This window comes from Pipistrellus kuhlii, unplaced genomic scaffold (assembly GCF_014108245.1).
Source record: "Pipistrellus kuhlii isolate mPipKuh1 unplaced genomic scaffold, mPipKuh1.p scaffold_m20_p_1, whole genome shotgun sequence".
Classification (NCBI taxonomy): domain Eukaryota; kingdom Metazoa; phylum Chordata; class Mammalia; order Chiroptera; family Vespertilionidae; genus Pipistrellus; species Pipistrellus kuhlii.
The window spans coordinates 1,765,371-1,791,959 of record NW_023425404.1 but is presented as its reverse complement, the minus strand read 5'-3'; the positions used below and the strand labels follow the sequence as shown (position 1 = coordinate 1,791,959).

General features: G+C 47.5%; 1 protein-coding gene across 2 annotated transcripts in view; it reads right to left on the bottom strand.

Moving 5' to 3' along the window:
• Nucleotides 1-1,073: 1,073 nt before the first annotated feature.
• PTPN21 (protein tyrosine phosphatase non-receptor type 21) overlaps nt 1,074-26,589 on the bottom strand; it is a 64,619-nt gene continuing 39,103 nt past the window's right edge. For both annotated transcript variants that reach the window (XM_045574680.1, XM_036429584.2), the window contains 11 exons: nt 26,123-26,210; nt 25,368-25,447; nt 20,926-20,986; nt 19,688-19,772; nt 16,236-17,704; nt 9,805-9,942; nt 8,736-8,957; nt 6,364-6,492; nt 5,942-6,176; nt 4,526-4,686; nt 1,074-2,424 (listed from right to left, as the gene is read on the bottom strand). In XM_045574680.1, the coding sequence (XP_045430636.1) occupies nt 2,296-2,424; nt 4,526-4,686; nt 5,942-6,176; nt 6,364-6,492; nt 8,736-8,957; nt 9,805-9,942; nt 16,236-17,704; nt 19,688-19,772; nt 20,926-20,986; nt 25,368-25,447; nt 26,123-26,210 (2,797 nt within the window). In that variant the 3' untranslated portion in view covers nt 1,074-2,295. The remainder of the gene's footprint in view (nt 2,425-4,525; nt 4,687-5,941; nt 6,177-6,363; nt 6,493-8,735; nt 8,958-9,804; nt 9,943-16,235; nt 17,705-19,687; nt 19,773-20,925; nt 20,987-25,367; nt 25,448-26,122; nt 26,211-26,589) is intronic.

Here is a 26,589-nt window from a genome sequence, read left to right as displayed (position 1 = left end):
AAAGAATTTTTTAAAAACCTACCATGGAAGAAAAAAACATCATCAGAAACCCTTCTGTCTTTTACATGGTGTGGAGATGGGAAACATCACCATAAAAAAAAAGGTTTCGCCGAAACTGGTTTGGCTCAGTGGATAAAGCGTCGGCCTGCAGACTGAAAGATCCCAGGTTCGATTCCGGTCAAGGGCATGTACCTCGGTTGCGGGCACATCCCCGGTACCATGTGTGCAGGAGGCAGCTGATCGATGCTTCTCTCTCATCGATGTTTCTAACTCTCAGTCCCTCTCCCTCCTCTCTGTGAAAAATCAATAAAATATATTTTTTTTAAAAAAGTTTCATCCATTCCATTCTTCTGCAGAGCTCATTATGAATGTTTACACTTCGGTCTACTGCTCCTTAAACAGGACTCTCAAAAACAATGTCAGGTTTAAAATTAATTACTTTGTTCCTACATGACAAATGTGCTCACTTCCAATATTCCTTTTCACTAACATCCTCGGAATTCTCCTCTCACATGGTTGCTTTCTGGGTAACTCGGAGTTAGGTCCATGCTGTATGAAGGAAACCTGTCCCACAGCTGATCATACATACTCAGCGGTCACAACAGTACCAACTGCTTTAGGAGTTAACACAGGGACCGGAAACGCCCCTAGGATATTGACATTTGGAAACTATTTTGGAGAAGCAGCCTCGGAAGGAAGAAAGGGGTGGCTTCTCGGCCAAACGTACCAATGAGTCCGAACCTAAACTCCCACTGCGACCGGCTGCCCTGGCCTGGGCCAGAGGTGACCCTCTCCCCCCAGTCAGCCTTGTCCTGCCCACTGCGGTGGGGGAGGGGTAGCCAAGAGGCTAACACTGACCTCAGGGGTGAAGCCAGGGGACAGGGAAGCTAAATCTCAAGCACCCCTTGAACACCGAGTGACCTCTGCTAGCCCCACACGTTTGGCCTGTGGTCTTGGGAGATGAGGTAAAACTGTGACTAACTCTTCTTTCAACCCAAAGAAAAGGAAGCTTCTTTAAGGCTCCTTCCCATGATAATATTAACTTGATTGTATTTGTTAAAAAAAAAAAAAAAAAAAAAGAATAGAGGTTGCGGTGGAAGAACTCCAAGGGAGCCCAAGTGGTCTCTGACACTGACAGGCCTGGGGTTTCCTGGGGGTACCCATCCCTGGGGGGTCAGCCCCACGCCCCCGGGCTCCCCCTCCCCATCCCAGCGCCTCTGTCTGAGGAGAGATAATACTGCGTTTTTGTGAAAACAAAGGCATCTTGCATTTGCCATCCTGCACTGACTCTACACGTCCTCGTGTCCCAGGCACCCTACATCCTCTTCCTCCCGATCTCTTCCAAAGCCCCTGCTCCTGTTAGCGTTTCATCGGGAAAACAGCACACGTATTCTAACCCAGGTGTATTGTTTTAAACCAAGAAAGAGAGCTTAAACCCAACCTGCGCAATTTCACTTCATTTTCAACCAACAAAAGCAAACTCATTTAGGTTTATGAATAATACTGAGAAGAAAAAAAAAAAAAACAGCAGTGAATCTGATCATTCTCTTCCATTTAAAAACGACGTGCCTTCATTCACAGCTTTCCCTTAGCTGATTCGTTTCCGTACCTTAATGAGTCAAACTGTGATTTGGAAAATATAGAAGGTAAAAAATATATGAATTTTTTTAGGATAAAAAATGTTTCTGAATATAATAATGCTTTCTACATATTCCAAAATAACACTTTTAGATTCTTCTTGTACGTTGGATTTGGTAACTAAACTGTTAAGTACCCAAGGTTATTTTTTAAAAATATCAAAAGATAATAACACGGTTTTACATACAAAGTTACAAAGGAACCACTCGTCTTTGTGGCTTTTCTCCATGGAAAAGTTTGGTTTCTCAACAAGAAAACCCCAAAATATTTTAGTCATGAAATAAAATTCCATTAGCAAAGACTTGTTTAAGATAGAAATCTATGCCTGTTAATGATTGCCAGAGTTGCCCAGCAGAGCTTCAGTAAAATATAGAATTGTCTAGAAAACACAGTCTCCAAAAAACGTGTGCAAGTGCTGCAAATCGGACAGACCGGGGCAGGGCCGCTCCCTGGACACCAAACCCTCCATCTCTGGCGTCGTCCCAGGGGAATCCCCGCAGCCATCACACTCCCTCGGGGCCGGCATCCGCACTGCCCTGGCTCCCCAGCGAGCCTGCTGCGGGGACGTGTGTCGGGGGATTCAATGTGACTCAGGCCGGCCCTGTCCTGACGGTAAACGCTTCACGGAGGCGGGTCCCCTTCCGCAGCTGTGGGAGCTTAGATGAGCCTGGAGCTCTTCAGGAACTGGATGAGCACTCTGTACACGAACGTGTACTGGACCAGGGTCTGCACCAGCATCATTCTCTGCTGCCTCAGCTTGTCCAGCACCCGGGGGATGTCGAGCACCTAGAGTGAGAGATGCAGCGGTGAGCGGAAGGCACTCCCCCAGGGAGAGTTCAGGTCCTAGCACAAACCTGGTTAAGACAGTGGTCGACAAACTGCAGCTCACTGCTCTGTTGACTAATGAGTTTGCCGCCCACTGGGTTAGGAGATGGTCGACCTTCTAACTCGTCTACCTGGGCATCTTCTACCAAAACAACACACAAATAAACAAGAGAACCCAAGGACCATTTGGTTCTCTAAGAAGCACACCATGGCGGTCGGCAAGAATAAATATCCTGCCAAAGCCGGTTTGGCTCAGTGGATAGAGCGTCAGCCTGCAGATTGAAAGGTCCCAGGTTCAATTCCGGTCAAGGGCATGTACCTTGGTTGCGGGTACATCCCCAGTAGGGGGTGTGCAAGAGGCAGCTGATCGATGATTCTCTCTCATCGATGTTTCTAACTCACTATCCCTCTCTCTTCCTCTCTGTAAAAAAAAAAATCAATAAAATATATTTTTTAAAAGAATAAATACCCTATGAAAGGCGGCAACAAGGGGGCCAAGGAGAAAGTGGTTGATCCATTTCCTATGGAAGATGGGTGTGATATGAAAGAACCAGCCTTGTTCAATAAAGGAAATATTGGTAAAAACCAATCACAAGAACACAAGGAACCAAAATCACATCTGATGGCCTCAAGGATTGTGTTGTTGAAGTGAGCCAGCAGACCTGCAGAATCAATGGCGCTGCCCTTAGAACATCCAAGCCGATTACTGAGCATGTGCAGGGCAAACCCTGTCTAACTCCCATGGCATGGATCTCACATGGAGATAAAACGTGCTCCCTGGTCAAACAATGGCAGACCATGGCTGAAGCTTGTATTTTGTCAAGGCTACAACCATTATTTGCTTCATCCATTCTGTGTTGGTTTTACTAAAAAAAAAAAAAAAAAAAAATGCAACCATCAGATTTGTATGACCTCTTACTCTCAGCAGCAACAGGTCCACCAAATGATGGAAATCATGACCGGAGAGGTGCAGACAGATGACAGGAAAGAAGTGGTCCATAAAGACACAGAAAAGCTGGCCAGTCTACTAATCTGCTCCCCAGTCTACTAATCTGCTCCCCCGAGTCGGTGTTAGAAAAGTCAACGTGCAAAAAGCCCTCGCTCGATCTGGGAGAACTCACGGAGCTGTGCGGGGAAAGTCGCAGCTCTGGAAGAGTGACTGGAGCTCAGACAGGTGCTCAAGGAGAACCAGCTGATGCACATGCGCCCCCAGGCCCAGGATCCCACTTGTGCCCCACCCAGCGTCATTCAGGGGTTGAGCATCGACCTATGAACCAGGAGGTCACAGTTTGATTCCCAGGAGGCAGCAGATGGATGATTCTTTCTCATCATTTTTTAAAACTATGTTTCATTGATTTTAAAGAGGAAGGGAAAGGGGAGAGAGAAAATGATGAGAGAGAATCCTCCATCGGCTGCCTCCTGCATGCCCCCTTCTGAGGATCAAGCCTGCAACCCAGGCATGAGTCCTTGATTGAAATCAAACCCAGGACCCTTCAGTCTTCAGGCCACTGATGTTCTACTCACTGAGTCAAACCAGCTAGGGCTCTCTCATCACTGATGTTTCTATCTCTCTCTCTCCCTCTCCCTTTCTCTCTAAAATCAATACAAATATTATTTATTTATTTATTTATTTATTTTATATATTTTATTGATTTTTTAGAGAGAGGAAGGGAGAGAGATAGAGAGCTAGAAACATCGATGAGAGAGAGTCATCGATCAGCTGCCTCTTGCACACCCCCTACTGGGGATGTGCCCGCAACCAAGGTACATGCCCTTGACAGGAATCGAACCTGGGACTCTTCAGTCCGCAGGCTGATGCTCTATCTACTGAGCCAAACCAGTTTCGGCAATAAAAATATTTTTTAAATAGATCAATCAATAAAAATAAAATTCAGACTTTTATCTTAGACCAAAAAAAAAAAAAAAAAAATTCCTACTTGTGGGGAAAAACACACACCAAGGAACCTCGCTCAGAAAGAGCTGTTAGATAACGAGGTGCCTCTCTCCCCGGACTTGCGCCTCGCCCACCTCTCCCCACGCCGAAAAGGAAGGAAAAAGACACCTCGTTGTGCTCCAGGCAGGCGATCATGATCTCGGACAAGATGACGACGCCGGTCCTCCCCACGCCCGCGCTGCAGTGGACCAGCAGCGGGGGGTTGGGGCCTTGGGGTTCACTCGTGCTGTTGGTGTGGCGTCGCACAGACTGGATCTCCTCCAGGTATGCTGTGAAGTATCAATGAGATAGAGAAACATTCGGGGTATAAGGCAGATCACACTGACAGTCTGCAGATCACCTCCACTGGCGGGGAGGACCCCGGACGAGCACAGGGCGCCAGTCAGCGGGCCCCACCACTGACGGACAGTCCGGTCTCGATGAGCTCGGACTCCGCCTGGCCTCCCGTTTTCTCACCTACAAAACCCAAGGGAGGAAAAACTCCCCAAGAGTCATTCACCGAATTTCACTCACCACCACGTTATACGTAAAAAAAAAAAAAAACTTCTTTTAGCCGACGGCGTGGCTCAATGGTTGAGGTCATGGTTCAATTCCCAGTCAGGGCACATGCCCAGCTTGTGGGCTCGATCCCCAGTGTGGGACATGCAGGAGGCAGCCAATCACTGGTTCTCTCTTATCATTGATATTTCCATCTCTCTCCTCTTCTCCCTTCCTCTCTGAAATCAATAAAAGTAAACAAAATAAATAAATAATAAAAAGTCCTGCTAAGCTTCCCCTAAACACTTAAAAATCTTTTCTCTTAAAACAAGCCCACCCGGGCTAGTCTGGCTCAGTGGATAGAGTGTCCGCCTTCGGACTGAAGGGTCCCGGGTTTGATTCTGGCCAGGGGCACATGCCCAGGTTGCAGGCTCCATCCCCAGTACGGGGAGTGCAGGAGGGAGCCATTCCATGATTTTCTCTCATTACAATGTTTCTATTACCGTATTTTTCGGACCATAAGACGCTCCGGACCATAAGACGCACCAGTTTTTAGAGAAGGGAAATGAAGAAAAAAAGATTCTGAAACAAATAGTGTCCTAAAATATTTTATGTGCATTAAAACCCAACATCACAGTCATAAACACATGTAATCAACCCTGTAAAGTAAACAGCAGCATTTAGAACCATTTTAGAGCCGGGCAAGCACACAGAGACCACACAGAGCCGGGCAAGTAAAAAAACTTTTTTTTTAAAGTATATGTGTAGGCTATATTTGGACCATAAGACGCAGGGACTTTTTCCCCCCACTTCTGGGGGATAAAAGTGCGTCTTATGGTCCGAAAAATACGGCATATCTCTTTCTCCCTCTTCCTTCCTCTTTGAAATTAATAAAAATATATTTTTTTAAAAAAACAAAAAAACAACAACACAAGCCCAGAGTTAATACGAGACAACATAACGGAACTATTCCAGGAGCACAGGCCTTCCTCTCCATGGCTGAGGTCAGAGCCCCGCAGGGGCCGTGCTGGCAGCGGGGACACTTACACAGAAACCCCTTGAGGTCCTCGGGGCAGCCGTGCTCCGGCCAGTCCGTGTACTGCAGGTGCCAGACGGTCCTCTCCTGGCCCGTGAGCAGGTGCTTCATCTTCAGGCCGGTGGTGGCATAGCAGCCCGAGTCCGTGCGGAACCGGGTGGTGATCTTGAACCTCCCGTAGGTGACGGTGTTGTGCCGGGAACCAAGGCGCGGCCAGTACCTGAAGCTCTTCTCCCTTCCGCCCTCCTGTTAAAGACGCACACACGGACAGTCAGAACACAACGCAAGGCCCAGCGACACAAGAGACAGCACGCCGAGGCGCGGGATCGCTCTCCCAACCTGCCCCTCTCTCCGAGCGTCAGGATCCCCACAGGACCGACCATAACTTCTCATCGGAGACGGAGAACACCGATGGAGAGAAATGAGCACTCACCTCTTCCGCTGTCACCATCGCTATGATGGCAATTCCCTGTTCCCACACCATCTGCCAGAAGTCCTGGCAGGTGTTCTGCAGCGGGCCCTGTGTGGCAATGTAGTCCCATTCGATTCCACTGACAGAGACCTGAGGCGAGAAAAGGTTAAAAAATGAATGTGCATATGTCACGTAGGTACACAGGCATGTATACACATTTGTTTGTGGTAATACCAAAAAGTGAACTACATCATTCATCTTATTCTTTTTCCTTGTTAGTACAATTTCCACTTTTGACATCTTTATAAACTTGCTATGAGTTCACATAATATCTATGCGACCCGGGGCAATTTGCTGAACCTCTCTGAATCTTAGTTCTCAAGTTAAAATAAAAATATTGCCTGCCGCCCAGCCTGTGTAGCTCAGGGGTTGAGCATCGACCAATAAACCAGGAGGTCATGATTCAATTTCCGGTCAGGGCACATGCCTGGGTTGCAGGCCTGATACCCTGTTAGGGGGCATGCAAGAGGCAGCTGATCAATGATTCTCTTTATCATTGATGTTTTAATCTCTCTCTCCCTCTCCCTTCCTCTCTGACATCAATAAAAAATATATTAAAAAAAGTTATGTAGCCGAAACTGGTTTGGCTCAGTGGATAGAGCATCGGCCTGCAGACTGAAGGGTCCCAGGTTTGGTTCCGGTCAAGGACATGTATGTTGGTTGCAGTCACATCCCCTGTAGGAGGTGTGCAAGAGGCAGCTGATTGATGTTGCTATCTCATCGATGTTTCTAACTCTCTATCCCTCCCTCTTCCTCTCTGTAAAAAAGTCAATAAAATATATTTTTTAAAATGTGTAAGAAGGATTTAAAATATATGTGTGTGTATGTGTATGTGTATGTGTATGTGTATATGTATATGTATATGTATATGTATATGTATATGTATATGTATGTGTATGTGTATATGTATATAGGTATTGCCTCCCCTGGTATATGCCCAAAACCAAGGTACATGTCCTTGACTAGAATCGAACCTGGGACCCTTCAGTGTGCAGGCCAACGCTCTATCCACTGAGCCAAACCGGTTAGGGCCAGGCTCGCTTCTTAAGCAGACTGTGCCCACATAGAAAGAAGCACATGCGCAGATACCCCACCAAGAGTGTGCCGCTCACAGGCAGACCACCAGGTCGCTGGAAAGCTGCACGTGTGGAACTGGTGTCCCCAAATGTCACTTGCAAACTAAACAGAAGGTGGGAGGAAGGAAACAGCGCCTGACCACAGATCCTGACTCATTCACACACTGGGAGGACGTCTCTCCCTCCCACAAAGGGGACTGACCCTCACCGGCAGGAAGGAGGGTGTGAGTGATGGAGACAGAGAAGCTGGCCTCCTCTCTCCCTCCTGTGAACCATTGCTGTTTCCATGTTAATGGGTGCAATAGGCTGCCCCAGTTCAATGACATTTTACTGTTTCCGGGGAAAAGGTGGCGCTGCCTCTTCAAAGAACAAAACACTGTTTAAGAGCGATGACGGGGAGTGTGCAAAGAGAGCAGGCGGCACCACTTCCAGTAAAAGCTTTGGTGAAAACACTAAAAAACTGGACGCTTTTGTTACATAAAAATGCACACAGGTTGGTAGTGAGGAAAGACCAGGTCTAGCTTACAGATTCTCTCAGGAGCAGCGGATGAAGTCTTCTGATTTAGAAAGACAAAGTTCTGAAATTGGGCAAGTCAGTGCTTCGAGTCCTGATTACACTGCTGGGGGCAGAGGGTTTCAGCGCGTGGCCAGAGCGAAGGTGGCTCAGACTCTGTAAACACTCTCTACCCGGCCTGGGTGTCTGGATTTCCCAGTTAACCACATAACACAGTTCTCCCAACCCAGTGGTCGGCAAACTCATCAGTCCACAGAGCCAAATATCAACAGTACATCGATTGAAATTTCTTTTGAGAGCCACATTTTTTAAACGTAAACTTCTTCTAACACCACTCCTTCAAAATAGACTTGCCCAGGCCGTAGTATTTTGTGGAAGAGCCACACGCAAGGGGCCAAAGAGCCACATGTGGCTCTCGAGCCTCAGTTTGCAGACCATGGCCCCAGTGGATGTTTTCTCAGGGAAGGAAGGGGAGGGTGGGGGTAAGGGGGTTAGATCAACCAAAGGACTCATATGCATGCATATAAGCCTAATCAATGGACACAGATAACAGGGGGTTGGGGAGCATGAATGGGAGGTGGGAGGTAATGGGGGAATAAGGACACATATGTAATACCTTAATCAATAAAGAAATTTAAAAGAAAAACAGGTGTTTTCAGAATACAAGTATGAATGTCATTCTAGGTCGTGTACTTGAACTCACAGCCTCCCGTCTTGCTCGTCAGTGTAAATGCTCCTCTCACCTTAATGTGGGACGCGTTGATGTACCCAGTGTTGTTCTCTTTGGTTGGGACCAACTCCACTCTGGCGTCGTCGTAGGGAAGCACGTCCTGGAACCGGTTTCTCTCTGCATTTTCGGGGAGTCGGGCCGTTGAGCACTCCCCATCGACGAGCCGTTTTTTGAGGATTCTTTCATATTCTGTGAACACCATTCCCTGCTCCAACCGCTGTTCCAGAATTTTACACTGTCAACAGAAAGCAGGGGACGACAAGGATAAAGTCACAGGCACAGCTATCCATTGGCTGTACAGCTGCTTCAAGTAAAAATTCTGGGTGAAACCAGAGCTAAATTTTTACCAAGCCATAACAAGAGCAAATGCATTAATCTTACTGATGAGAAACAAAAGCAAAAACGTTCCGCTTAAAGGTGAAAAGTTGGCCTAAAGCAATCTGTGGATTCAATTTCTCTAAATTAGGGTCAGTTTTGTGATCCCTATGACACAGGAAATTCCCTGTGGAAGTCAGTATTCCTAGAGTAGGATCATTGATTCCAATATCAATGAACGCATGCCTCAATCTTATAACGTATAATCATATAAAAAGCTGCAGACAGGGGTAAATGCTGGAAACCATCTCCAGCACCCAGTGGGAAGCACATTCATTTTTGCTTGGTGTGCTTCACGTCTGTCGTGGTCGCCAAGGAAGTTCTGAAAGCTTCAGTAATCCTTTGCTATGGAGAGAATTTTCAGTGCGATCAAAGCAACATCTGCCTTCTTCCCTGTGTGTTCTCAGAGGCATTTACAGATCTCCTCTCTAACTTGAAAGCCATCAAAAACCAAGACTGCCACAGATGGCTGGAAGAAGGTAAAGCATAACATGCAGAAAAGAAAAAAGAAAAAGAAAAAAAAAAAACATTCTAGCCTGAACTTAAGACATTAGCTATCAATTTGCCCCAAGTTTGAGGTCCAGATCACAAAATTCCTTAACACTCATGTATCATCACTGAAAGGGTCGGAAAAGGCTCTGAGATCTCAGGAAGCACACAGCGCGTTAGCAGCCAGCTGGGGAGGGGACCGGCCCACTGGTACGTACCCTCTCGTCATTGGTGGCTCTGGCTGACATGTCCTTCCCCTCGTCCGGCAGAGGCAGGCGAGACAGCGAGAGTCCGTTCAGGGCAGCCAGCTTGAGAGGACCCATTTTTTTTGCATCTACTCGGCTCTTTTTCATTCCCTGTAAAAATAGTCGTATGTATATATGAAATATACACAAGCACAGCCCCTTGGAAGAGAAACTGAAGACTGGCAACACACAGGAGAAATTGCCGCTCCTTCACACACTCGCGCACACTGGTCTAACAAATATTAGGAGGGTGACATTCCTTTCAAGGCCAAAGCCCAGATAAGTCGCCCAGATAGGAGGTTTTGAAATGCAGCTGGTTTCGGGGTTCTGTTGTAATGAAAGGTGAGGCTCCCAGCAGTCAGCATTCCTGCATAGAACTCCCCAATTTCAACTCAGCACACCAAAATCAGCTACTGTACATAAAAAAAGGCTTTAAATACAACCTCCTGATTGCAAGAAGCTTTGATGTCTTTTAAAAAATATATAAATTAGGGGAAAAAATATTAGTTATTTAAATCATTCTGGGGGGGAAAAAATGGAATGTTTGCTATGGTAGCATGTTGTTCTGTTCTGTGTTATGTTTCAGGCTTGTGTGACCTGAGTTGGATCACCACGTTTTTATTTTTTTTATTTTTTTTTAAATATATTTTATTGATTTTGTACAGAGAGGAAGGGAGAGAGATAGAGAGTTAGAAACATCGATGAGAGAGAGTCATCGATCAGTTGCCTCTTGCACACCCCCTACTGGGGATATGCCCGCAACCAAGGTACATGCCCTTGACCGGAATCGAACCCGGGTCCCTTCAGTCCCCAAGCCGATGCTCTATCCATTGAGCTAAACCAGTCCCGGCAGATCACCACATTTTTAAACCAGGAAAACCAAGCAGAGCTAAAATCTCCATCATGACACCAGAAAGATCAGATATAAGAGAGGCACATCATCATATCCTACTGATGTGGCTCAGTGGTTGAGCATCAACCCACACACGAAGAGGTCACCTCCTGGTCAGGACATGTGCCCACGGTTGTGAGCTCGATCCCCAGTAGGGGGCGTGTAGGAGGTAGCCCATTGATGCTAATGGTTCTCTCTCATTGACGTTTCTCTCTCTCTCCTTTTCCCTTCCTCTCTCCAAAATCAATAAAAACACATTTATTTAAAAGGAGTGAGAGCCGAAACCGGTTTGGCTCAGTGGATAGAACGTCGGCCTTGGGACTGAAAGGTCCCAAGTTTGATTCCAGTCAAGGGCATGTACCTTGGTTGCAGGCACATCCCCAGTAGGGGGTGTGCAAGAGGCAGCTGACCGATGATTCTCTTTCATCGATGTTTCTAACTCTCTATCCCTCTATCTTCCTCTCTGTAAAAAATCAATAAAATATATTTAAAAAATAAAAAAATAAAAAGAGAGAGAGTACATCAACAGAAGCTCTCTCCTGAGATCAGATGTTCCTAAACTTAAGGTTAAAGTGAGTGATTGTCTCTAAGGCAAATAAGCCTAAGAATGCTAAGTTTCCTTAGATGTTCTGCACCACCTTGGAAGTCATAATTATCCTAACAGCAGTATCCCCAATTTTTTAAACATGGTTTTCTCAGTTCTGCCTCATAAATGAAACCAGCTCTACCAGCCTGAGAGGCAGAGAGGAGGAGGGAGACGGGAACAGAGGAGAGAGGGAGACTAAAGGTTCCTGTGCAGGTGAAAACGTGTACAAAACACACTGGCTCTCCAGAGGGGCAAAGTTCTGATTTGTCAAGTTTGCCAATTTCCATGGAACAAATACTCCCACAATGGCCTATTTCAAAATGTCAATGTAACATCAACTGAATCACAAGAGTCCTGAAGATTTAACGGTCAGTTCTCACCGTTCAGGGTGGGGTGGGTCAAGATGCCCCCGCGGAAGATCAGGTGCAGGAAGCTGATTGGCTGCCAGGCTACTGCTAAGGCCAGAGTTTGAGGAAAGGGGCATAGAGTCAAAAGCAGCCATACCCCTTTCTTAGCCCTGAGAGCACAGCCCGTGGCTCTGAACACCTGCAGGTGATTTCTTACGAGAGAACCACCACAGAGCACTAAGACTGTACAATGCAAAGAAAATCTTGATGCAGCTGCATGAGCACTCAAACCAGTCCACCTTTTCAGATAGCGATCACGTCCCTGAGGTGGAGAAGGGTGGAGAGTGCTAAAGTGATCCTGCGTGTCTGCAACTGATGTCACTGTTTTTAATCCTAAGCCTCTATAACCTCGATTCACCTTGGTGTGTGAGCTGAGTGTCTTGGTTGTCACAGTTAAGCGATACAGTGGCAACAGGGCTGAGCTATTCAATTCCGGGGTAGCTGGTGAGAGAAATGTATGGTGCCACATCCCAGGAGCAGGTTAACTCTGAGCACTGCCTGTGTGCAGGAGCCCACTTTATCCCCCCAACAACTCTCTGGGCTCCTCTTCCTTGACAAAAGGGAAAACGGAGTCAGAGAGATTAAAAAGCTGCCCAAGGTCACACAACTGCCTCTTCATATAGAGAAATGGTCATCGGTGTCAAAACAATAAATAGCACCTTTCAATAAAATCAGTTACGCTGCATATAGAATTCAGAAGCAATTTTCATGCCTATCCTTACGGAAAACTTCATGCCACGGCAGGCAGAGCAGAGATGACTGCCCCTGGGTGACAGACAGGGAAACTGAGGTTCTGGTACACAAGGGTCTTGCCCACTGAGCAGAGAACTAATATAATAATAATAATAATAATAATATTAATAATAATAATAATAATTTTTTAAAAGGCAGGCTCTACCCAGGGCCGGCATGGCTCAATGGTTGAGTGCTGACCTATGAACCAGGAAGTCATAGTTTGATTCCCAGTCAGGACACATGCCCAGGTTGTAGGTTAGATCCCCAGTGTAGGGCGTGCAAGAGGCAGCTGATGAATAATTCTCTCTCATCATTGATGTTTCTATCTCTCTCTCCCTCTGTGAAATCAATAAAAATATACTTTAAAAAAAAGGGCAGGGTCTAGACTAGGGGTGTCGAACTCAATCAGAGAAGGGGCCAAAATCTAAAATCCAGCCTAAATCGCGGGCCGAATGGTTTACTGAACAGTCATAAACTGTCATTGTGATGGAAACGCAGCGGAGTGCAGTGATGACAGCGAAGTGCGGGCCACATTGCAAGGCCTGGCGGGACGGATTTGGCCCGCGGGCCTTGTGTTTGACACATGTGGTCTAGACTCAGAGCAGTTTTCCCACTATCTGGTCCTGTACCTGTCCCCTGGCCCCAGCTCCCATGCACGTTTTTCAAGTAAAGAGAATCCCTTAAGGGAAAAGAAGGGGAGCAAAAAGCACAAGCCAATCACATAGTCTTATTAAATTAATCCTGTAGGTCTTAAAAGTCAGTGAGAGAGAAAACTTGTGTTTTTAGGGAACCAAATTGGTCAAAATCCTCAGAATTAGCAGGACTTGTTGGCCCACTAAAAGCGCACAGAGACAAGAGGCCTCCCTACTGGACCACACTAAAACAAGTATCTTCTGGGGAAAAGACTCGGTCTCATGAAAATGATGGACAGGTCTTGATGTACTTAGGGGAGAGTATTCACTATGAAAGGGACTGTGCAGCTGGCTCAGGGGCTCCAGCGGGGTCACTGTGGAATCACATCCACCCCCTGCCCCACCCTGAGCCACTGGTGATGAGCCCACACCTTCAGCCAACCTGAGGCAGGGGCCTGAGTGCACAGGTAGGGCAGTAAGAATGTGCTTTCCCACAAAATTAGAAGTAAACTTAAATTACTCAAACCCAAAATTCATTAAAAGAAAACACAGTTAAATCCACAGCACTATTATAAGTAGTTTTAATTTATGGGTACTTATCTATTTCATAAGCACAGTAACATCGTGGGAACTTTTTCCTATTTATGAAGATGCTTACAGCATCTCAGAGGATCTAAAATACAATGCCTAGCCAAAACCGGTCTGGCTCAGTGGATAGAGCGTCAGCCTGCGGACTGAAAGGTCCCAGGTTCGATTCCGGTCAAGGGCATGTACATTGGTTGCGGGCACATCCCCAGTGGGGGGTGTGCAGGAGGCAGCTGGTCGATGTTTCTCTCTCATGTATGTCTCTAGCTCTCTCTCCCTCTCCCTTCCTCTCTGTAAAAAATCAACAAAATATATATTTTTTAAAAATACAAGGCCAGAACCTCGCTGGCAATGGGCCCATGTTTGAGGTTGCCGTCTGGCAGAGCTGAGGAATCCCAGCTGCCAGGACCCGGGAGCCATGTGAGACAGAATGGACAGGTCAGCGCATGGCTTCTGGCTGGGAGTGGAGGCCCAGGCAGTGAGCGGAAGCCTGATTGCTGCAGCAAGACGTCTCAGAGTGGACACCCTGGCAGGCCAAGGCCACGCAGGCTTGGCCAAAGCTCGGGGACTCAAAGTTAGAAGGTTTCGGTGGGAAGGCAGAGAACAGCGAGGCTTAGATAAGCAATTATTACTTAACAACACATTATATATACAGTATAACTGCCGGAGAACAGTGTAGCAGATAAGAGAACACGTTACAGAGATAAATGCCAGTTGAAAATTCCAGTTAGTGCCGAAACCGGTTTGGCTCAGTGGTAGAGCGTTGGTCTGTGGACTGAAAGGTCCCGGGTTCCATTCCGGTCAGGGGCATGTACCTTGGTTGTGGGCACATCCCCGGTAGGGGGTGTGCAAGAGGCAGCTGGTCAATGACTCTCTCTCATCGATGTTTCTAACTCTCTATCCCTCTCTCTTCCTCTCTGTGAAAAATCAATAAAATAGCCTGGACCGGTTTGGCTCAGTGGATAGAGCATCAGCTTGCGGACTAAAGGGTCCCGGGTTTGATTCCGGTCAAGGGCATGTACCTTGGTTGCGGGCACATCCCCAGTAGGGGGTGTGCAAGAGGCAGCTGATCAATGATTCTCTCTCATTGATGTTTCTAACTCTCTATCCCTCTCTCTTCCTCTCTGTGAAAAATCAATAAAATATATTTTTTTTAAAAATCACTAAAATATATTAAAAAAATGAAATAAAATAAAAAAATAAAAATAAAATTACAGTTAGTCCCTCACTCGCTCTGCGACCTTGGAAAGCTACTGAATATCTGAGTCCGCTTCCTCCCCCGCAGGAACAATAGGCCTGTTGTAGACTGGACATGGCAAAGCCCATGTAGATGTTATGAAAAAGGCATCTAGGGATGATGTTACGCTCTTTTACATTTTCCTTCCAATGGGTAAGGCGTGCTTAACCAGGTCATGGTTACTTATTATCCTGATTATTTACTAGTAACCCTGCATTTTCTTTTTTTTTAATATTTTTATTGATTTTTTTTACAGAGAGGAAGGGACAGGGATAGAGTTAGAAACATTGATTAGAGGGAAAACATCGATCAGCTGCCTCCTGCACACCCCCTACTGGGGATGTGCCTGCAACCAAGGTACGTGCCCTTGACCGGAATCGAACCTGGGACCTTTCAGTCCGCAGGCCAATGCTCTATCTACTGAGCCAAACCGGTTAGGGCTCCCTGTATTTTCTACGAGGGACCTTCCTTGGGTTCTCAGTTCATCTTTCTTTCAAAGAGACCTGGAGCTTTCCTGACCAAGAGCCACCTTCCCAACCCCAGGATCATGCTACAGCCCTCAGGGATCACAGCCAACATCCGAAGCTGCATCCACACGCCCGGCACACGGACGCGTGAGGAACACTGCCCGGTGTGGACGCTGCTCTCGGACATCCCAGGAGAAAGCAGCAAACGGAACAAAGGCGGCCCTGGCTGCTGCGCCAGCACAGGGGCTGCGAACAGGCGGCGGACAAAGCAATCTGGGCTCAGGTCACCAAACCTCAGCTCCCTTTCCCTTCACACTGCGTGGCTGAAGCGTTCCATTCATTCTTTCTACTCTATTCCACAGAGTTCCCAACGTTTACATTTAATCTATCTCCAGAAAAACCACTAACAAGTCATCAACCTCTATCGCTTCCATAGATAATAGAACTCAAATGTGTTCCAAATAAGTCAAAGACATAGTCAAGGGCAAAAGAGGGATAAAAAATGTTAAATGAAAAAGAGCTGGCCCTAGCTGGTTTGGCTCAGTGGATAGAGCACCAGCCTGCAAACTGGAGGGCCCCAGGTTCGATTCCAGTCAAGGGCACATCCCTGGGTTGCGGGCTCGATCCCCAATGGGGGCCGCAAGAGGCAGCCGGTCGGTGATTCTCTCTCATCCCTGATGTTTCCATCTCTCTCTCCTTCTTCCTTCCTCTCTGAAATAAAAAGAAAGAAAAAGAGCTGGAAACATAAAAAAAATACTGAGCCAGAGAAGAGATCGAGGAGCGCAGAAGGTGCTGAGAAACCCCAGCCTGCAGGGCACTGAGCGGGTGGGTGGCTGTGGCTCCCCTGCACCCCTCACACTTACCCCCAGCGGCGGAAGCCCTTCCACGATGTTCTTCTTTCCCGAGAGGAGGTCGGACACCGGCCTCTTCTTCAGAGAATCCCTCCTGGCCCGGTACCTCCCCGACGTGGTGAGGTCAGACTCGGACATGGAGGGCGTCAGCAGCCCGTCCCTCCGGGGCCGCCGGGCCTCCGCAGGCACGTGCACGGGGCTGCCCTCCCTCCCCCTCCTCTCGGCCTCGGGGACGTGGGCCTTGGGCTCGTGGATGTGCAGAGGGCCCACGCCCGGGGCGGCCGCGGTGCAGGAGCAGCCTGCAGGCGGCGGCTCCTGGGAGTGACTGCCCCGGGGCTCCCGTGTGCATGGGGCGAGCACAGCCTGTGCCCTGCCGTCCTCCTCCAGCTCCTCCTCCTCCTCCTCCTCCTCCTCACTGCTGTGGATCAGCATGGTGGCCTCGGACAGGGACTTGTTGTGACCGTATCTCAGGCCTTCCTGCTCGGCCGCCTCTCCCCGTCTTGTCCGGTCCGGGAAGACACTGGGCTGGGAGCCCCCCGCGGTGCTGGCCCTGGGGGCCACGTCCGCGGCCGAGGCCGACATGGACCTGTCCTTGAGCCTCATGCCCTCGAAGCCGTGGGTCAGCCCCGCCAGCTCAATGCTGTTCCTCTTCTGCAGGTGCGCGCGCCGGGCCGAGGTGAGGGGCTCGCTGACCTCCTGCAGGGAGTGGGCCACGGGCAGGCTGTCCTCCTGGAAGGTCTGCACCGAGTGGTGCACGCGCCGGGTGATGAGGTCAGGGTTGCTGCTGCTGATGTACAGGTGGCGGGACAGGTCCGGGGTGCTGTTGGCGGGCCGCGGGTGCGGGTGTGGGTAGGGCGGGGGCGGGCGGTACACCTGGGTCCTCATGATGTTGGGGGCCGGGCAGTCCTGGGCCTGCAGCTGCACGTTGGTCAGCTCGGGCACACTGACGGCGCCCACCACGGGCCTCCGCTCGGCGGCGTAGGGGTGGGGGCACTGGCTGTGGAAGCTGTAGTTGAGGCTGAACGGGTAGTGGGCGGACTGGGGGGACGGGAAGGGGGCGTGCTCCCGGATCTCGGGCTGGCTGTAGACCAGCGCGGCGTCGGGCCGGCTGTAGGCGAACGAGTGGCCGATGTTGAGGTTTCGCAGCGAGTGGCTCTGCCGCTCGGCAGGAGCCATCCCCCGGTTGAGCTGCTTCATCACCGTGTCGTAGTCGGGGGTCGGCCGGTAGGACGGGGGGATCAGCGCGCTGTGCCGGTGGGACGGGATGTAGTCGGGCCGCATGACGTCGCTCCCCGTGATGCTGGGGTTGGAGGACATGGGTGAGGGCTGCGGGTAGGCCTGGGGGTTGTTCAAGGAGCTGGTGCTGTGGGCGCTGTAGACGCTGCCGTTCCGGATGCGGCCGTTGAGGTCGATCTGGGCTCGATCCAGGCTGGTCTGAGAGTGACAGTAGTATCCATTCTGGTTGGTGACAAAGAGGTTATCTGGGGGAAAAGAGTAAGATATACCGTATTTTTTGGACCATAACACGCTCCGGACCATAAGACGCACCAGTTTTTAGAGAAGGGAAATGAAGAAAAAAAGATTCTGAAACAGTGTCCTAAAATATTTTATGTGCATTAAACCCAACATCACAGTCATAAACACATGTAATCAACCCTGTAAAGTAAACAGCAGCATTTAGAACCATTTTAGAGCCGGGCAAGCACACAGAGACCACACAGAGCCGGGCAAGTAAAAAAACTTTTTTTTTTAAAGTATATGTGTAGGCTATATTTGGACCATAAGACGCAGGGACTTTTTCCCCCCACTCCTGGGGGGAAAAAAGTGCGTCTTATGGTCCGAAAAATACGGTAGTTTAAAATGAGGTGTTTTAAAAAAAAAAAAAAATGGACTAGACCAGACTAATTACTCTAGACAGATACTGAGAGGGGTCTTGAATGTTGATGATGTAGTTTATGGAAATGGTACTGAAGTGACCTGACTTCCCCCACACACATACTGAGTAACCCTGGGCAGGTCATTTCCTCGTCTATAGTATGGGATGGCTCCGCCAACTCCGAAGATGAAGTTCAGGACATGGCACGCAATAACGATGAGGCAAATCTAGTCTAATATTAAGAATACAATTGCGAGAAACCAAGATGGTGTCATAGGTAAACACCTAAATTGCTGCCTCACACAATAATTTCAAAACTACAACTAAAAGACAAAACGGACATCATCCAAGAACCACAGGAAGGCTGGCTGAGTGGAAATTATACAACTAGAAGGAAAGAGAAAAGCACTGAGACTCAGAGGAGCTACAGAAGGCAGAGGTACGGAGGTGTGTGCGTGCGCGGAGAGGGCTGTCAACTGAATACATGGCTGGCTTTCTCAACTGGGAGGGAGACAAAAGCTTCCAACTGCTCTTAACTCCAGTTCCAGGCGAGACTCTTGGGAGCCAGACTCATTCGAGGAGAAACTGGACTGTCTGGCAGCGGGCAACACTCAAAGGCGGCTTTCTCTCAGAGATGCCTGCAGTGATTACCACAGGACACTGAGACCCAGGGGCCTCTTAGAGCAGAGCTGACAGGAAGCCATTGCTGTCAGCTCTGCCCTGAGACTCCACCCCATCCAAACTGAGCACAGAGGTTTTTGTAAGCCTTGTCTCATAAGAGTTTCTCCAGCACAGAAGTTCTCCCAATGTAGACACAGCTGATCCTCACAGCCAATTGGCCTGGAGGTCAATTCCTCCCAGTGATACCAACAACAATCAAGGCTTAACTACAACAAGACTGTGCACACAGCCCACAAGGGAGTGCACCAAGAGTGTTCCATCTCAGGTAACTGGGAAGGCTGATCCACTGGACCCTATAGGACACCTAGCCACAAAGCCACTCTATCAATTCAGGGAAGCAGCCAAAATGCAGAGTCAAAGAAGCAGGTCACAAATGAAAAAAAAAAAAAAAAAAAATGGAGGAAAGCAAACGATTGAATATAGAGTTCAAAACCACAGTTATAAGGTTTTTCAAGAATTTTCTAGAAAAGGCCAATAAATTTAGTGAGACTCTCAAGGATATGAAAAAGGACCAACTAGAAATTAAGCATACACTGACTGAAATAAAAAATATTATACAGCAGATTGGAGGATCACAAGAATCAAGTCAAAGATTTGAAATTCAAAGAGTACACTTACAACACAACACATTGTCTTTTTCTGAAAGTCAAAAACACGTTTGACTGGACCGATGAAACAGCCCTTCGTTTCCCCAAGGGGGAACTAATGCACTGCATGTTTTCTATGCATGTCCAAGAAACAGAATATAATGGCGGCCTATCCTATGAATCTAGCATGGCTACAATCATCACACTAATTTTGCATGTCACTTCAGTCAAAAATTATACTGGCTTCAAGGTTCCCAAATCTCATGATATACTCAAACTGTAATCATGCTGTCAGGCCCCTGAGAGCCAGTGCCCCTTACCTTGAGAAGAAGTGTAGGGTTCTGTGTAATGTCCATTGTAATGCAGCGGGGGTGGGGCGGGCATCACATAGGGCTGAGGCTTAGGCTGAAAAATGGGAAGTTGGAGGCAGGGTTAGAACACACTGCCTAGGTAACATGCAAAGGCGTTGTCTGCTGGCTTCTTCCTCTCCACTAAGACACTCCCAAAGGAGCACAGACATACATGAAAAGTGAACATAAAAATCCGTAGCTCCTATCTGCCATTCTCACTGCTTCCCTGAGTGGCAATGCCAAGCCCCATGCACTGAGGGCAGACATCACACAGCACAAGAGAAGGGCTGCGACCGAAAAGTTACGGGCAAGGAGGGACAGGCAAAAATGCCCTGGATCCTCCTGTAAACATATGAATGTCAGAAGCTTATATGGAGTAAATTTCATTTTAAAAGGCAAAACTGTCCAGTTCTTTAAATTATCTACAAACTCCTGCCGAAACCGGTTTGGCTCAGAAGACAGAGCGTCTGCCTTCGGACTGAAGGGTCCCGGGTTCGATTCCGGTCAAGGGCATGTATGTTGGTTGTGGGCACATCCCCAGTAGGGGGTGTGCAAAAGTCAACTGATGAATGATTCTCTCTCATTGATGTTTCTAACTCTCTAGCCCTCTCTCTTCCTCTCTGTAAAAAAATCAATAAAATATATTAAAAAAAATATCTACGAACTCCTGATTACTCTTGGCTCACAGTCAAAATTTTAAACATTAGATTAGACCTAATATTTCTTTTTTTTCTTTTTTTCTTTTTTCTATTATATATTCGACCTAATATTTCAATGTATAATCTAATAAATGTTATACCAATACTGGGCTTACCCTTTTGGGGGGGGGGGGAGGATGGAAATCACCATTTCTTTGGTCAAAAAAACAATAGAATATTGACACACTTTTATGTTCACACTAAAAATCAGCACTGCCATAAGCCTACTCTATTAAGAAAGATGAATCACTCAGGCTGTGGTCGGCAAACTGCGGCTCTCAAGCCACATGCGGCTCTTTGGCCCCTTGAGTGTGGCTCTTCCACAAAATACCACAGCCTGGAGAGTCTATTTTGAAGAAGTGGCATTAGAAGAAGTTTACATTTAAAAAATTCGGCTCTCCAAAGAAATTTCAGTCGTTGTATTGTTGATATTTGGCTCTGTGGACTAATGATTTTGCCGACCACTGCACTAACGGAAACGCAGCCAGCGTGGCTTTCCTTCTTTCTTACCAGAGACATCCTTGAAGAAGACCTCCTCCTAATCAGGTTCACGGTGACGGTCGGTGTTTGCCTGTAAAATAAGGCGTGTCCTTAGAAGAGTATACGTACGTTATCTCTCTCACTCACTCTCTCATACATACATGCCATCTTCCTAATTCTACCAGAACAAATTAATAGGACGGTAACATGATAAAGGTTCCCATGCAAAAGACAAAGTAATCCAATCTCAAATCTGAGTCAAGGAAGGAGGATCCCCATCCCTGGCATGGCCTTGGCCCCGTCCCGCTGCCCAGGCCTCTCTGACCCCGCCAGAGGCTGAGCCTCCTCCTGCAGCATCTGCTGCCTGGATTACCAGAGGGGACAACGGGAGGTGGGCGGGAGACGGGACCTTCCCCGGTCCCTCCAGGAAAAGCAGAGCGGGGAGGAGGCGAGGCAAGGCCACCCACAAACTCGCCCCAGAGGCAGCAAGACAGGGCAAATGCATCGCTCCACAGGCCTGGCTCAGCACTGACCACCCCCCTAATACACGGGAGGGGCGGCCTTCAGCTGCCAGCCCCAAAGCCAGAAGCAACTGCCTTTAGTTAAACTCTGTGAACCACAGACTCCAAACATAATGAAGAGATAAGTTGTAACTTCGGTAACTTAAGAACCTGTATTTCTTCTAAGGAATTAAGTTAGAGAAAGCAAAAACGTAGGAAAATTGTTTTAGTGGGCCTATGGTAAACCCACTTCTTTGCCTTCCTTTCAAGAAACTTCTCTCTGGTTTTAAATGTACTTTTTAAAAAGCAATGAGAAGGGTGGAGGTGGGAGAGGGCATAGGAGGGATCAATGGTGGTGGGAAAAAATAAATGTTTTTAAAGGGCAATGAGAACAAGAAGGAGGGCCAGCTAACATTTACCAGTTAATCTGAGGGTTTAAACTAGTCCCGACAAGCCCCGTCTCTGAATAAAATTAGAAACAAGCAACAGAGAAGCCCATTTGTAATTCTACAGTCTTTACACAGAGGCAGGCATTTTGTGTTTTTGTGTGGTCCGTTTTGTTGAAAGTGAGAGCTAGGAACATAAGCACAACGGATTCTTGGCTTTGATGACTTACATAATTTTGTCAAAGCACTTTAAAAAAAAACCTTTCGCCCTCTGTTCTGGCTTGTGATCCGACGTGACACGTAATTATGATTACAGAAATATGCTGTGACCTTCGGTTGCACTGCTCCAAGGACTGATGACTGCAAACCCACAGCACAGAGTGAACACTCGGGCCCCAGGACACGGAGCCCCGTCTCCCCGGCCGGCATTCCTAGCGCTCTCACAACGAACATCGCATTCAAACCCTGTCCACTAGCTTACCACTGGGCGACTACAACCGCTTTGACCAGATGATTCTTTTTAAATTAAAGGCTTTAATAACTTCTTTCATTATCTTTGGAATGTAATAAATAACCCTGTTGACGAGCCGATGTCTCTTTCCCAAGGACGCTCCGTTCTGCCAGGATTTATGTTACTCAACATAGTGGACACCACTTCCGTTAGACTACAGAAATGCCACACATGCCGGTAGAGAAGGAGGCCTCCTTGGTGAAGCAGGTTGAGAAAGCTGTGTCTGCCCTGGCCCGTTTGGCTCAGTGGATAGAGCGTTGGCCTGCGAACTGAAGGGTCCCGGGTTCGATTCTGGTCAAGGGCACATGCCCGGGTTGTGGGTTTGACCCCCCGTGGGGGACTTGCAGGATGCAGCCGATCCATGATTCTCACTCATCATGGATGTTTCTGTCTCTCTCTCCCTCTTCCTTCTCTCTGAAATCAATAACAATATATTTAAGAAGAAGGAGGAGGAGGAGGAGGAGGAAGAGAAAGAGGAGAAGGAGGAGGCGGCTTTATTTTTTTTTTAAATAGTCCTTAACTGCGTGTTCATATTCCTAAAATCTGTGTCCAGAATTTGAAGACACTGCACTTTTTGCAGCCTTGAAATTCACTCTTCCTTTGCTCATTCTCCAAGGTCAAGGTAGGTTTAGGCAAACTGGTCTTCTGAAGTTTCTATTTAGCCCAGAGACTCACTGATGTGGACTGAACTTGAAAGCACTACAAATGTGAAACTGAGACTTGGGAGGAAGGATTGCCGACAGAATCCTCAAACGACATGCCCAGAGCTGCCCCGCCTGCAGCCAAAGTCAGCCGCAGTGTGTCAGACACGAACCCCGGGAGGCAGAGCCCAGGACACCGGCGGCAGCCCCCCCACGCACTACCCTGGACCCTGGCCGGCAGCGCCCAGCACGTGGGCGACACTGCCCGCTGCACACACACCAGCGAGGTCCTCTTTCTCCCGCCACGCCATTTGGCGGAGTCAGCCCAGCCCTCGTTCTAATTTTCTAACCTCCCCTTTCTTCCTGCCAGTATCCTTGTTGATGCATTTTATTTGGGACCAGCTACCCCGCACCCAATACACGACAGAACGTGGGGGAACTGTTGGTGTGTTTTCCGGACTCTGGGGGCCGTTTTCAATGCTGACGGGAGCTGCTGACACAAGGCCGGTGAAGAAGGCAGGAAGGAAATCACTGGCATGCGTGCATCGGGAAGACAAAACAAGAAAAGGCTGCCAGCCCCGAGGAGAATAAATGGCAGGACTTGTTGAGACAGGGCTGAAGACGGAGCGGGATCATCCCGGGGAGCCCACACCAGCCCCGTGCGGCAGGGCGGCTGTTACCCTGATTTCACAGATGAAGCAACTGATACTCGGATGAAGTAAGTTACTGCTGCTCATGTGGAAAATAAGCGGCAGAACCGGCATTTGAACAGGCAGGTCTGTCAGCTTCCTGGGCGCAGGCTCCTGATAACTGATTATACGCCTAGAACCTACCCGCCCCCCTAGCCCGGAGGAGCCCCAAATGCAACCATCCTGGACTAGCAACACTCCCAAATCTAGCAGCAGCAAAACATTTCCATCCACAAATGCACCACAAATCCCAGCCAGGCAGCAAGCAGAGGCTCCCACATCACAAGGAAGCAGGGGTTCTCCTCTCCACCAGCTGGTGCTTTCAGAAACCCCATCACCAGACCAGCAGGAGGATTCGGCTGAAAACACGCATGTAGGGATGCAGGGATGCAGGGAGGGGAGGATGGGGACCTAAGTGCTAATCGTCAGGTGGTTCTGCACATTTTCTCCTGATGGAGGTTCTCTTCACACCCAGGTCCCTGTAAAACACAAGCACTCCCCAGCCTTTCCTCTTCCTTCTGGCCCATTTTTTTTTCCAATTGACAATCAGCAGTAAAAGGAAAGCAACAAGGAGCGAGAGGGCTCTTCTCCCCACGGATCCATCACTGTGTCATACAAGCTTCCACCAGGTGCTGAGCCTGAACACGAGGCCCCCCGCCAGGCTCCAGGGCACACAGATGGATGGGAGGAGCCTGCCCTCGGGGAGCCACGGCAGACAAGGCAGACACATCGCATCACAACGCAGACACGGACACTCCAACAGTCCGCACAGGGGCAGACCGCAGTTTGGCTCAGTGGATAGCCTATGGACTGAAAGGTCCCAGGTTCAATTTCCGTCAAGGGCACATGCCTGGGTTGCGGGCTCGATCCCCATAAGGGACGTGCAGGAGGCAGACAATCAATGAATCTCTCTCATCATTGAAGTTTCCATCTCTCTCTCTCCCCCTTCCTCTCTGAAATCAATATTTATATTAAAAAATAAAAATAAAAAACAGCCGGGACCAGTTTGGCTCAGTGGATAGAGCATCGGCCTGCGGACTGAAAGGTCCCGGGTTCGATTCAGGTCAAGGGCATGTACCTTGGTTGCGGGCACATCCCGGGTAGGAGGTGTGCAGGGGGCAGCTGATCGATGATTCTCTCTCATCGATGTTTCTAGCTCTCTGTCCCTCTCTCTTCCTCTCTGTGAAAAATCAATAAAATATATTTTTTAAAAAACAGAAAGAAATTTACTATAAAGGAGAGCAGAGACACAATGCCACAGCTAGGGAGCTTGTGGCACAAAGAAAAAGTGTTTTAAGATGTGAAATATTACAGCATGTTTATGTGCTGATGACAATGATCCAGTAGGGGGCAGTGGATGTAGGTTAAGAAAACTATGTTAGGAAAAAGAGCCATACATTCTTCACATGGCTTGAAAGCAATAATCCTTAATTACACAAAATGCTGATTAAAAAAAATAAAAAATATTCAGTTTCTAACTTCAAAAATTAGAATGATTCTAGTAAATGGTTCAAAGAAATCTTAGAGGCATATCTGTAGTTATTAGAAGTTGGTCCAAAGCAAAATACATTTTAAAAATTTTAGGGATATCACTTTAACATGCAAAAACAGCCAAGAGTTTATCATCAAAATGCCATTTGAAATATCCTATTTCATAAAACTGGCCTTTCTAGATGATACAATACAATTCAAGATGAAAATGTCTCAACTTCTTCTTTTCTCCACCATGAGCAGGATATACTTACAGACTGCACTGATTGAGTCTGTAAAATTTGTGCCTCGCCACACAGAGTCTCCACATGTATTTTGCTGTTTCCATGTCCTCCTAGTAAGTAAAATATGCATAAAATAAGTGAGAGCACATTTACAGCGTGACACAGAGTGTATCTGGGGACAAGGCGTAATTATGTTAAGTCACTTTTAACACACTGGGACTCTTTCCTTTTCCAATACTGTGTCTTCACAGGAATGCTATCATTAGGATTTAAATTACGAAGACAAAAAAATCTATCCGAACAGTGTGATTCTTGTATTAAACAGCTTGAAAATGACTTAGAAATTGAAAAGTTATGAAAATACCTACTTTCATCTTGACAAATAGGTAACTCAGAGACATTTTTAAACAAAACATTTGACTCGGTGACTCAATATTGCCATGTGTTCAAGGGAGCAAAAACAAATCACTGTAAAATAATCTTTCTACAGAGCTATTCACTTAATGGAAATTAAGATATCAGTGCTTACTTTCTCCCCTATTTAGTTGCTTACATTTAGTAGTCATCTAAGGATTCATTCGACAATATTCACTGAGCAATTACTTTTGTCAAGTGCACTGTTATGACAAAACTACCATTAGGTGAAATGTTATAGAATTTTATAAAACTGTAAAGTATTATCACTTTAATGCCACCCACCCTCACCCCCCCAAACACACACACAGAAATGCTAACATGTTAACTTTCAGGAAGAACATCCCATGCTCTTCCCGCTGCCCACTCACCGTCTGAAACTGGATGGTCTCCTCTTTACTGGCCAGCTCTAAGGCAAAGAAGGACTTATTGTGGGACATGTTAGCAATGTCGTGCCACCTAGAGAGAGACAAACAGAAAGCGGCAATGTGAGTGCTCATGCGCACACCACGAGGTGGAACATGTGATTTCCACGTTTGAGCTTGATACATAAATCAATATTTGATCATCTTGGAAATAAGACTGTTGTTTTAATGCTCTAGCATGCATTTTCTAATTGAAGTGATAACCCAGAGCTGCAATAAAGTGCATGTATATTAAACAAGGCCAAAGAATGCTTGAAAACGTAAAATATATTTATCTCCATTTGTCAGATGAGTTAGATCCAAGGTCCCTACATGAGCCAGTTGCCAATGACCCCTTTCTTCATTCAACAAACATCTTACAAAGATGTGCAAAAGGGTGTGCGTTATGACAAGGTCAGAAACGAGGTTAGGTC